The sequence below is a fragment of the Orycteropus afer genome, unplaced genomic scaffold (assembly GCF_000298275.1).
Source record: "Orycteropus afer afer isolate SDZICR_OR568_19922 unplaced genomic scaffold, OryAfe1.0 scaffold00050, whole genome shotgun sequence".
Classification (NCBI taxonomy): Eukaryota; Metazoa; Chordata; class Mammalia; order Tubulidentata; family Orycteropodidae; genus Orycteropus; species Orycteropus afer.
The window spans coordinates 14,870,302-14,883,553 of record NW_006921637.1 but is presented as its reverse complement, the minus strand read 5'-3'; the positions used below and the strand labels follow the sequence as shown (position 1 = coordinate 14,883,553).

Here is a 13,252-nt window from a genome sequence, read left to right as displayed (position 1 = left end):
GTGGTATATTCTTGTCAGAGCTGCATTAGGTAACCAACAGTGCCCATCAGCAGAAGAATGGATAAGCAAACTATGGTACATACACACAATGGAATACTGTGCAACCCTAAAGAATAACGTAGAATCTGCAGACACCATATAACATGGATGAACTTGGAGGGTATTATGCCGAGTGAAGTAATTCAATCACAGAAGGACAAATATTATATTAGTCCACTATTGTGAAAAGTCAAGGAAAGGTTTATCTGTGGAAGGAAACTTTTTTTGTTGGTTACCAGGGGTAGGAGGGGAGCAGAGGGAACACTGATAGATAAGTAGAGACAAGTATTGATTTGGGTGAAGGGAAGGGCAATGCACCAAATGTGAGTGATCAACACAGTGGCACTGAGGAAGAGGAAGATAGAGAGAGGTACATGGGAAATTCAGACAGCAAAGATGAATCCTTTTGCACATACTGTACTGTCAGTGATGGCAAACATAGATCTATAGGTAGATAGATGGGTGAACAGGCTGAACGATCACGTATGTCTAGGCAGGAGGGAGTATGCCCATGACTATGTATAGGGTTGGCAGATGATGTTTCTACAAGCATATTTGTATGTTCTTTAAGAATGTCCACGTAAGCTGCCCTTCAGGTCTAGAATTGAACCCACACCTGTGGCTTCCAGCCAAACAAAAGACAGACATACGAGTTGAACATTTACCTGAGGCAGATACATTTGTTGAAGAGAATAATCGTGGGAGAAAGAAGGGCTGTTTATGCACAGGGAAACAGCTCAGGGGGCAGGAGTGCATGGAGGGATGGACACAGGGAAGAGGTAACTATTGGGAGGAAGTGGGAGGGAAGCTGTTACATTGGGGTAAATTATAGTCAATGTCATGAGACAAAGTGTATGTGAACTTCTGTATGGAAAGTGAACTTGCTCTGCCAATTTTCACCCAAATCACAATTAAAAAAAAAAAAGAATGTCCAGGTACATAGTAGAGCTGACAAGGGACAAGATTGTGGTGACTTCTTGGCCACAGCCAACTACCCAGAAGGAGTGAGTAGTTGGACCTGTGGGCTCAGGACCATGGTCCCAGGGGACATCAAGCTCAACTGGCATAACACACTACACAAAAACACTGCTCCACATCCTACTTTGGTGAGTAGTGACTGGGATCTTAAAAGCTTGCAAGCAGCCATCTATATGCAACAATGGATCTCTCCTTGTACAGAGCAAGAAGAATGATGAAAAGCTAAGACACACGGGAACAATTAGTCCAAGGGACTAGTAGACCATGACCATGAGACCAGAAGAACTAGATGGTGCCTGGCTACCACTGTCAACCACTTGGAGGGGGATCTGTGTAGGAGATCCTGGATGGAGTGGGAGACCAATGTAGAAAAAAACCTCAAAAAAAAAAAAAAAAAAAAAAAAAGGGCTCTGGTGGCATAGTGCCTAAGGCATTTGAGTGCTAACCAGAAGGCTGGTGGTTCCAACCCACCAGCCACTCCTCAGAAAGAAGGTTGGGCAATCTACTTCTATAATGATACCGCCTTGGAAACACAAGGAGGGGTCACTATTAGTCAGATCTGACTTGAGGGCAATGACAGCAACAGTAGCTGGTCTGATAGAGCCTGGTGAAACCCCTGAGACTATGACCTCTAGTTGCCCTTCAGGTCTGGAGTTCAAGTGCTGTGTCTTCCAGCCAAACAAAAGACTGGCATATGGGCTGAATATTTACAACAGACAGACAATCTCCTTGGAGAGATCAGTCATGGGAGAATAGAAAGGCTGTGTATACACAAGGGAGACAGCTCAGGGACTGGAGTACATGGGAGGGAAGGACACAGGGAAGAGATAACTATAGGGATGAAATGGAGAGAGAGCTGTTGGATTGTGGGAAGTTATAGCCAATGTCATCAGACAAAGTGTATGTGAACTGCTGTATGGAAAATGAATTTGCTCTGTAAACTTTCACCCAAATCACAATTTAAAAAAAAAAATGTGCAAAAGACATGAATAGACACTTCACCAAAGAGGATATTCAGGTGGCTAACAAACACATGAAGAAATATTCATGATCATTAGCTGTTAGAGAGATGCAAATCAAAACAACAATGAGATACCATCTTGCCCCAGCAGTAGTAGCAAAGTTCAACAAGACAGAAAATAACAAATGCTGGCGAGGATATAGAGAGATTGGCAATCTCATACACTGCTGATGGGACTATAATATGATGCAACCACTGTGGAAAGCAACATGGTGATTCCTTAAAAAGTTGGAATTAGAAATACTGTTTGACCCAGCAATCCCATTACCAGGTGTGGTGGTTAAATTTGTCAACTTGGTTAGCCCTGGTTGAGTGGCTGGGAAGCTGGATGTAGTATTCTCCATGATGAGACTGGTAAATCACCTCCATGGTGGAATCTACTGTGAGTAGCTGAGTAGCTGCCTTTGGGTATGTGGTCTGCTTCCCATATATAAGAAACAGCTTTGGCAATGGTCTCTAGCCTATGGCACGCTTGAACCCTGCATGTAGCCATGTCGTTGTTCAGCGGCCTGGCATGCTCTGCCAACCTTGAGACTTACAATGGACTTAAATTAATGGCCTGCCATGTGGTTTGGTAACATTGGAACTGTGCCTTTTTACTTGTCAACCTTGGGTTGGTCAGTCTCAGCAGCCAGCAGCTGTCTGAGTGAAGAAAAGCCTATAGCTCCAGTAGGGTGGGAGCAGAAGGCAGAGCTGAACCCCAAGGTTTAGGCACTTTCATCCAGCCCCTAGAGCCTGGCACTTTGAATTTGGACTTAAAGCCTCCAACTTTGTAAGAATAAACTCTTTTTTGTTCAGCCATCCAATTTGTGATATATTCTTGTCAGAGCAATACTAGGTAACCAAAACTCCAGGTATATATCCTAAAGATGTGAGTTGTGGTATTGGAGAAGAATGCTAAGAGTACCATGGTCTGCTAAAAGGACTAACAGATCTGTCCTGGAAGAAGTGCAGCTGGAATGCTCCTTGGAGGCGAGAATGGCCAGACTTCGTCTCACCTACTCTGGTCATGTTATCAGAAGGAACCATTCCCTGGAGAAGGATATCATGCTTGGTAAAGTGGAGGGTCAACCAAGAAAAGGAAGGCCCTCAACAAGATGGATTGACACAGTGCCTGCAACAATGTACTCAGGCGTAGCAAGGATAGTGAGGCTGGCACAGGACTGGACAGTGTTTTGTTCTGTGCATAGGGTTGCTATGAGTTGGAGATGACTTGATGGTACCTAACAACAACAACAACAATCCTAAGGAAGGGAGAGCCAGGACAAGAACAGATATATGCACACTCATGTTCACTGCAGCACTATTTACAAAAGCAAAAAGATGGAAACAACCTAGGTGCCCATCAACAGAAGAATGGATAACCAAACTATGGTACATACCCATAATGGAATACTATGGAACCCTAAAGAATAATGTAGAATCTACAAAACACCACATAATGTGGATGAACTTGGAGGACATTATGCTGAGTGAAATAAGTCAATCACAGAAGGACAAATATTGTAGTAGTTCATTATTGTAAAAAGTCAAGGAAAGGTTTATATATGGAGGGAAACTTTCTTTGTTGGTTACTATGGGTGGGAGAGGAGGGGAGAAAACACTGTAAAAATATAATAATAATAATAAAGAAATGAATAAATGGAGAGAGAAAAAAAAAAGGTCACAGGGAGGGGGATATTCACAGGGAGGGGAGGGGAAGAGAGTTTTTTATGGTCGGAGGTGGTAATTGGGGCCATGAAATCAAATGTGCATGAATTGTTCAATGTATAACAAATTTGCTTTGTAAATCTGCACTCAAAGCACAATAAATAATAATAACAAATAAATAAATGTCTTAAAAAAATGAGACACTTCTCATTTCCAGGGATATAGCTGAAATAAAAAGTGGCATATTAAAAATAAAAATAAACCCCACTTTAACACAGCTGGTGATTCCATGGGTCAGATAATTATCTAGAAGATAATCAGCTCTTGCATTATTTTAATCAAAAGCACAGGGTACAAAGACCATAAAACATAATCTTTTTAAATTAGATTTTTATTAGCTGCTGCTTGCTTGCTAAGAAACCTTGTATTTTTTCAATCTAAAATCAAATCGATACATACAGAGTATCTACTCTAGGCAAAGCCCCAAGGTAGGCTCTGAGCAGGATATAATGAAGTAAATAATATGCTCTTTGCTCTTTGTAGTTGAAGAGAATAAAAGAAAAAAAAAAAGAAAAAGAAAAAGAAAAAAATCCATGAAGAAAATCCGTGTTGTTGTTGTTGTTATTTGCCGTCGAGTCGGCCCCAACTCATAGCGACCCCTCCTTGGGTTTCCGAGGCAGTATCACTACGGAAGTAGGATTGCCCAACCTTCCTTCCGAGGATTGGCTGGTGGGTTTGAACCGCCAGCCTTCTGGTTAGCAGTCAAGTGCTTTTAGCCACTATGCTACCAGAGCTCCTTACTTGCTCAAAATAGCTTTAAGGGAGCATTCAGACAACAGTGAAATATTGATTGCAAAACGAACTGTTTATTTTCACCATAATCACCAAAAGTTCCCTGGCAGAAGCAGTCACTTCAGGCTGCATTGGGCTTCACAAATTTTCAAGAAATATGAACCTGAGGTGGCACTCCTTTGACCCTGCCAAGCACAGTAGCTGGCCCCTGGGTGGGTGTGTGGCTGCTGGACCATGGCACACAGCAGCATACATAGCACCTGCTTCTGGGTGCTCAGCACACTCCTGTCCAGCTCCCAGTAGGAGAAAGGAAGAGGTGGAATTCAGGAAGTCACTCTGAACTTGAAGAGGTAGGACATGAAATACACAAAAATGCCTGATAGACCTTCTGCATTAGCAGTCACACTCCTAACGAATACATTTTTTAAGGCATTTCTTAGCTGGGAATAGACCCTCTGGCATTTAAAATTCTGTAGCTGCAAAGTCCTTGCTCTTTCATATGATCCTCTCCGAGGCACAAGAGCAGGAGGAGGGCTCAGGATGGTCTTCCTGCCTTACAATATGATGAAACACTTACCGGAAACAGGGTCATACAATCTCAGTAGGAGTGAAACCACTGTTGATTTGCCAGTACCACTTGAGCCAACCAGTGCTGTGACAGATCCTGATGGGATACAAAGGCTGAAATCCTGGAATATGGGTACTTCTGGGCGGGCTGGATAGGCAAAATGCACTTCATTAAATTCCAAAGTGCCCTGGAAGGCTTTCTCATTTAAAATGATTCCCTCTGAAACATTAAATGGAAAAATTACTTACAGCAAATATCAAACAGCTGAATTCAATTCTCCCACTAGTTTAACTATAGATGAATGGCCCACCACAGTTATGGTCCTGAAGAATGAGTTCTTAATGGGTAAGCTGGGAGGAAGGCTTATATCCAAATATTTACCATGTGTCTGTTCTGAACAGCAGGCACAACTGCTGCTGTAAAACAACCCCAAGAGACAGAAATCACTATTCCAATTTTACTGAGACTCAGAGGTTAAACAACTTGCTCAAGCTAACAAGTGGCAGATATTAGGTCTGCTCTTTGATCAATCTAGCTTCAAAGCCAGTTACCTTCTTTCTTTGCCACACTACCTTCATGTAATTCCCTTGTCCAGCATTTATTTCATATCAAACTTACACTCAGTAAATGTTTGCAGGAATGAGGATAGTTAGGGGAGTGCTGCACACAGCCACAGCACTAGGCAAAGCAGAGATCTACTGTGCCCTCCCTGACTATAACTTACCACTGACTCAGGAGAAGCTTTTCAATCTCCCTCGATTGGGCTTATTTTCTAGAACCTGTCATACTGGAGAATATTAGGTTTTATTCAAATAAACAATGTTCTAGGAGTCAGTGACTAATGGGAAGTGATTTTTACTCCACCATGTCTCCTGAGTCTTAGCAAGTTGGTCTAGGCCCTATACTTCCCTGCTCACTGGCTTCTAGGAAAATAGTTAAGGAAAAAGAAGGTGGCTCTATCCAATTTGTACCAACATCCCCCACCCTATGCCAAAATGCCAGGACATTTAGAAGCTTTTATACATCCCTGCCCCTTCTTCCCCACTTTCCCATCCCACACACATTTCAAAATCACTAGGGAAGATAACTGTAGTGGGTTAGCCTGGGGCCACACTCACTTTATCCTCTTCTCAGGGGTAGCACACCATCTGCAGGAAGATGCACAGTGGGAGCCCTATGAGGGGTCAACCCCCCTGATTTCCAGAAACACCCTTGGGCCCTTTAATGCCCCAACAACATCCTTCCTCTGAGACCACCTCCTGTGTAATATGAAGCATGGACTTTCTTCCTATCACACAGCTTTCAGGTGTTCTTGTCCTCAGCATCCCAGGACTCTGCCCAGGCAGCTTCCTTGCATTTCTCCTTTTATTGGCCTCAAGAATAATAATTTGCACTATGGAAATATGCCTTTCCTACAGCATAAGTGGAAGTAACAAAAGAGCTGTACTGATATTTAATTTACTACCCACTGATATGAATAAAAGGAGCTCTGGTGGTGCGGTGCATAAGACATTTGCCTGCTAACCAGAAGGTCCTTGGGAAGAAGATGAGGCAATCTACTTCTGTAAAGATTTATAGCCTTGGAAACCCAATGGGAGTTGCTATGAGTTGGAATTGACTAAATGACAGTGGGCTGTTTTTTGGATTTTTTCTTTGGTATGAATAAAGCATATTTCACAGCTAATATTTAGGGATAATTATATTTTGATGATAGAGCAGAGGAAAAAAAAGACAAAAAATAATTTCTTTAAAGTAAAAAAAAAAAAAATAGCTAGAGAAGTACAGAAGATAAAAGGGACCAAACTAACACGGATAGGGAAAGCTGTGGAATTGCTTTTTTGTGAGCTGAGGTGAGGCCATTCATGTGCCCAGTGCCCCTACATAGCTCATTTTTCACATGGAGGACAGGGGCTGCCTAATTTTCCAAAGCCACATTTATCCCAGTAAAGAAGAACAAACCCACTAAGAACCCACCATTAAAAGGAAGCACAGGCTTTCTCTCCAGGAGCTCCCAGAGGCGTCCTCCAGCACCCAGTCCTTTCATCAACTCAGAATAGAAAGAGCTCAGGCCTGGGGAGAAACAGCAAAATCCACAAACATCACTGAACACTAGGAAATGCCCCTTTGTTACTCTCATTCCACTAGGAATCCATATTCAGAACTCCGTCTGTCTCATGCCCTTGTTTTCTTTTGGATTCTCTTTCTTCAATGTTATGATTTCTGATATGGACTTAATTTTTCATCAGGGGATTTACAAATATATATAGCCATACTAATCAACTACTGAATTAAAACCACAGTGCTATAACTAGTCCACCTAGTCAAAAAATGTAACAGTATAAAGTATAGTGCTTATCTTATAGTAAGTAAAAAGGAATATAAAATACCTCCGTATTTATTTTAAGGACATAGCCACAAAATCAAACCTCCTCTTCAGACATTCCAGTGAATATCTCCCTTATAAAGGCTAAAAACTGAGAAGGAAAATTTATGTAATGCAAACTATTTCAGCAACTTGTTTTTAAAGTCAGCCTTGAACTATGATTTAATTAATGACTCAACACAAAGAATCTCCAAGTAATGGTCCATGTCCAAACTGAGAGAATAATATATACTTGTAACATTTTCCCTCAGTAAGGATGCTGGAAGAATGCAATCCAGATATTCTTACTATGGCACATGAATATTTGTGTAGAATTCAGGTTGAATTAAAAACCCATTGTGGCTCAGTAGGAAGATACAAGAGTATGTGGTGATTCACAATAAATAAGCATGCTTTTCTTTAGACAACACTTCCAATGCCCTCTCAGCAGAAAATGTACTTTTTTTTCCCAGTGTACTGTTCTAAGGAGAAACCAATGTATACAAATTCCAATTTATTTAATATAGGCAGCCCCAGATTATCAATGAGTTCTATTCAAGTCTGTCTTTAAGTCAAATCTATACATAAGTTGGAACAGTTAGGTACATTTTGTATCTAATGTCAGTCAAGTGCTTGTCTTAGTATATAGTGTACCTTTCCATGCAAAAAAAGAAAAAAAAATTAAAGAAACATTTCCAGATACACTAAAACATCTTTAACATAATAAGACAGTAACAATAACAATAAAGCTTTGATGTGCGTCGCAAAGTAGCACCTGTTTGTTATATACCTTGAATTTTTAATATAATAGACTTTACGGAGGTTGGTTCATAATCACAGGTTGTGTTTAAGTTGGAAGTTCATAACCCAACCATCTGTAAATAAAATAAGGACTTCTTGCTTTGCAGATTCATTATAGAATTACTTTAAACACTAAGCTTTACAAAAGCACCTAGAACCCAATTCAACCTGCTGAATAAATTTTCATATCATTTAGGTACTTGTCTTGGTTACAAATATAGAGAAACCTGAGGTGGTAGTAGATCTACAATGATGTACCCATACTTCCACTTCTCCCTTCTTTGTTCCAGATAGATGTATGTTACAAGACAGTTGTTGACCAGAGGTAAGATATCATTTGAGGTGGTTAAGAAACCCAAATTAGCTCATGGGGCAGGAGTGCACATGGAGGGAAGGACACAGGGAAGAGTAACCATGGGGAAGAAGTGGAAGGGAGCTGTTGCACTGTGGGAAATTGTAGTCAATGTCATGAGACAAAGTGTATGTAAGCTGCTATATGGAAAGTGAATTTGCTCTATAAACTTTCACTCAAATCACAATTTAAAAAAATTTATAAAAAAAGGATTGCCAGGAGCCACTGAAAGCTAGCAGAGAGGCACTGAATGTTTTTCTCTCAGAACCTCAGAAGGAACACAGCCAATATCCTGATTTGGACAACTAGCCTGCAGAATTGTGAGTCAATAAATTGCTGTTCTTTAAAGGAAAAAAAAAAAAGAAACCCAAATTACCCAGTTTCTGCAGCCAGACAGAGCCTCATCAGCACTTTCTATAACCAAGGGAGATAGCTAACTACTGATGAAATAGAGTTGTTATTTTTCAACCTATTTCTATACAAGATACATTTGTAAACTTGCCATAATAAAAGCAGGGCAGTAGGATATCCAAAACAGTGATAGCTTCTATCCTATCAAGTAGTATGAGAAAAAGTGAGGGTGGCTAAGAAAATGTGGCAGAAAACATAAGATTAGAGGAGACCAGGAAGCCAGGGAAGAAACCTGAGCTGTGGTCAGGCATGGATTATGAGAAGAAAGGCCATGGAGAGGGAAGAGTGGTGGTAGGCAAATCTACTCTACAGCAGGACAGGGACAGACAGGTCTTTCGGAAATATGACCTCAAAGGGATACAGGTGTTCCTGGTTCAGCACATCCTGGGACTCCAACTCCAGCAGGCTCAACCCAGGGACTGAGAGAAAAGAGCAACACATCATCCTTTGGGCTCTCTTGAACTAATCTTCTTGCTTCCCACATCACCCCACACCTTGAAATGGCTTAACCAGGTGAAAGAACAAAAATGCTATTTTTAGGGATATCTGCAAATCTTACTTCAGGAAATACCCTGACTTGCCTGCAGTGCCCAAGGAAAAGCTTCTACATTCAACTACTAGACATGAAAACCTCAAAAATAATAAATAAAAATCTCTGGCTAACACTGTAGGATAACCAGAAGTTCTTTCAGTCAGACAACAAGCTATTTATCTAACCTTTCCATCTTCACTTTCAAAATAAAGAAGGAAAATAAAAAGCATGAAATCATTTGTCCCATGTTGGCAGAGGATGCAGGAAAAGGTCCAGAAAAAAAAACTTTACAGACTTCACATTGCTCTGCCTCCACGGGTCTTGTCTCCCTCTGCCCAGGAAGGGACAATAAAAGCTGAACTCTGATTTCTGACTAAAGTAAGCAACTCTGCTTTATATCCCTTACAAGTCTCAAATATTTTTTTATTATTCATTAGTTTTGAAATTTGTTGAACTTTGTCTAAAAGGAATTTTATTTCCCAGTGATTTGCCAATCACAAAAGTATCATTATCACAGATTGTGGGTTTCCTTGTACATTTCTGTTCATCAACTATCCTTCCTCCTCCCTCTATTCTATGATAAAAATTTAACAAGCTAAGCTACAAGAGGCCTGCAAAAATCCACAACGTGCCAATCAAGAATCTGTACCTACATGGGATAGGATCACACCCATTATTTTATTTTTTCTTTAAAAGCCAAGTTGGAACAATACTCTAGCATATTTTTTCAGTTGAAGTTAGTTGTCTAGAGGTAGAGTTATGTGAGAGTAAGTTTTTATTTCATAAACTATATACTTGATTTTTAATTTGAAACTCCACAAGCCTATTTAAATTATATACCTGAAATACTCAATCCAACCCAGAAAGCATACATGAGGAAGGAAGAGAGTTCACCCACTGTCATGTGGGCACTGCTCATCAGCAGCCCTCCTTTGTACAGAACAGAGAGCACAATCAGGTTCCCGGAGAGCCCCACCTATGAGTAAATGAAACACTGAAGTCAGGGAAACCAAACTGAAAAGGGATTAATGAAGCTTTTTTAACTTTTATAATCCTTCTGAAATATTAAATCCAATCTGAATTTCAAATAAATATTTTTGAAATAATGCAATATTGAAGGAAATAACCTTATCACCATGAAAACACAAGTGCTTAGTCACCCATCTTAGTTCACTCAATCTACTCAGTTTGCTCTGATGGCACAGTGCCTAAAGCATTTTACTGCTAACCAGAGGCTGGTGGTCCAAACCCACTAGCCACTCCTCAGAAGGATGACCGGGCAATCTACTTCTGTAGAGATACTGCCTTGGAAACCCAAGAAAGGGTCACTATGAGTCGAAATCGACTCGACGGCATTGAGTTTACTCAGTTTGCAAAGATTTCTTCTCCAACTAGAAGAAACAAATAAACACCTGTTACGTGCACTTACGGGAGTGCTGGTGGTATAGTGCCTAAGGCATTTGACTGCTAACCAGAAGGCTGGCGGTTCACATCCACCAGGCACTCCCAGGAAGGAAGACTGGGCAATCTACTTACATAATGATACCACCTCGGAAACCCAAGGAGGGGCCGCTATGAGTCAGATTCTACTTGACAGCAGTGAGTTTGGTTTTTTGTTTTTTACAGGCACTTACACATTTTAATAAGACATACTAGACAAAGGCACTGGGCAGCAGTTTTACATTCAATCTGTCACAAGTGCCTTCTTCTCTGAGCCTCTGCTTCCTTATCTGCTAAATGATGGCAATTACTGAATTCTCTTTCAAGTTCTTCCCAGTTTGAACATTATGTATGAATGTCTTTACCGTGATTTTCTAGTTCAGTGTTGTATTTGAGTTCACTGTGATTAATTCCACAATTCCTTCTTGAAACTCCCTATGGATATTTGTTATTCCTCAGTGGATTTCACACTTCCATGGGCACCAGAATGACCAGAGGGTGCTGGTTAAAGCCCAGACATGGAAGCTCCCAGGTGTTGCTGGTGCCACTGACCTGGCACCACACTTTGAGTGCCTTGTCTCAGACAGTTTGTAGTTTCACCATACAGTCCTCTTCTTTTCACAAAAATATTTTAAAGAAAATAATTTGTAATCTTCAAGTAGAACAAAGTTATTTCTATTTATAGAAATAGCCACTGAATAAAATTTTCTGACAATCGTAACATTTGCCCTTTTCACTCTTTCTAAAAAGGTATACTCACAGCTCCAAAGAAGCCAGCCCGAGCAAATGCCTCTTTCCTTGCCAACTGCATCACATAATCCATTTGGCTGCTGTATTTCTCCATTTCAGTCACTTCTTTCCCAAAAGCCCTAACGGTTCTTATGTTTCCAATACGTTCCTCAGCTAGCTGAGAGAATAATAAATACATTTTGGTATAAGGGGTCACATTTCAAAGTTTCAAAAGACAAAATTAAAATATGATTCTCCTTTTTAAGACACTATCAATGGAAAGCTGCTCATGATACAAGATTAAGTTTGAAAAAAAAAGATTACAAAGCAGCATATATGAAACCCTATTTTTGTAAAAAAAAAAAAACTATGTTTATAAATATATACACATCATACAGACAGAAAAATCAATAGGTATGAAAAAAGATAGATAGAGAAATTTATTTTTATGCAGTACAAAGATTTTCAAGGGCAGACTCCTAGATGTTGTTAATACAGTATTATGTATGTTTTTGGTTTTTTTCCTTATCTACATTTTCAATTATAAACATCCATGGCTTTTGTGAATTGAAAATATAAAAGTCACTTTTAAGTTTTAAAAAGACAATACTGGACAGCATTGCCAAACTAGCTTTATAAATTAACAGATGATTTCAAGCATGATTAGTGTTTTGTCTTATATGAAATAGTGATGGTAAGAAGACGTCCATACAGTGTTCAGTCAAGTTATATCTATTTTGAGATGTGGGCAGTAATCTAGTCTAAAAAGCAGATTTCAGAAAACAGAAAAAGGGAGGAAAGGAACTTGGAAAGCCTAAGCATATCCCTTAGAATCTGCTCCTCAGGAATTTGGCTCTGAATCTATTCCATAGAAGACCAAGAGGATAGGGAAGGACCTTTACCTGAGTAGTTTGTGCCAGGGAATCCTGCCTGACTTTGGTCAGTTTACGCAGATATCTCCCATAAATCACAGCAAGGATGGACACTGGAGGCACAACACTCAAAACAAAAGTGGCCAGATTAGGAGAGACAAAAAACTGTCAAAAACAAAAGCCAGAAGTGTTACATAGAGTGGCAAGAAATTCTTATTACTTATTGTAGTTTTTTTTTTTTTTTTAGTAAATAGGCCTGCTTGAATGTGCTATCTCAAAATTAAACAGCCTATTTATTTTGTTGTTGTTCAGAATATATACAGGAAAACATACCATTCAACAGTTTGTTCATGTACCATTTAGTGACACTGATTATATTCTTTAAGTTGCAGAACCATTCTCACTTTCCTTTTCTGAGTTGCCCTCCCATTAACATAAATTCATTGCCCCTTTGTTGTTGCTGTTGTTAGGTGCCGTCAAGTCGTTTCCGACTCATAGAGACCCCATGCACAGCAGAACGAAGCACTGTCCGATCCCACGCCAGCTCCACGATCCCTGCTATACTTGAGCCCATCATCGCAGCCACTGTGTCAACCCACCTCGTTGAAGGCCTCCCCCTCTTTTGTCGACCCTCCACCCTACCAAGCATGACATCTTTCTCCAAGGAATGGTCCCTTCTGACAACATGACCAAAATAAGTGAGAC

The 13,252-nt window shown here is 40.2% G+C and overlaps 1 protein-coding gene across 1 annotated transcript in view; it reads right to left on the bottom strand.

Annotated features, from left to right (window-relative positions):
- Window positions 1-13,252, bottom strand: part of ABCB10 (ATP binding cassette subfamily B member 10) — a 58,934-nt gene that overhangs the window by 18,424 nt on the left and 27,258 nt on the right. The window contains exons 4-8 of the mRNA XM_007938520.2: window positions 12,578-12,712; window positions 11,707-11,853; window positions 10,347-10,482; window positions 7,023-7,118; window positions 5,058-5,267 (exon numbers count right to left, since the gene is read on the bottom strand). Coding sequence (XP_007936711.1) covers window positions 5,058-5,267; window positions 7,023-7,118; window positions 10,347-10,482; window positions 11,707-11,853; window positions 12,578-12,712 — 724 coding nt within the window. The remainder of the gene's footprint in view (window positions 1-5,057; window positions 5,268-7,022; window positions 7,119-10,346; window positions 10,483-11,706; window positions 11,854-12,577; window positions 12,713-13,252) is intronic.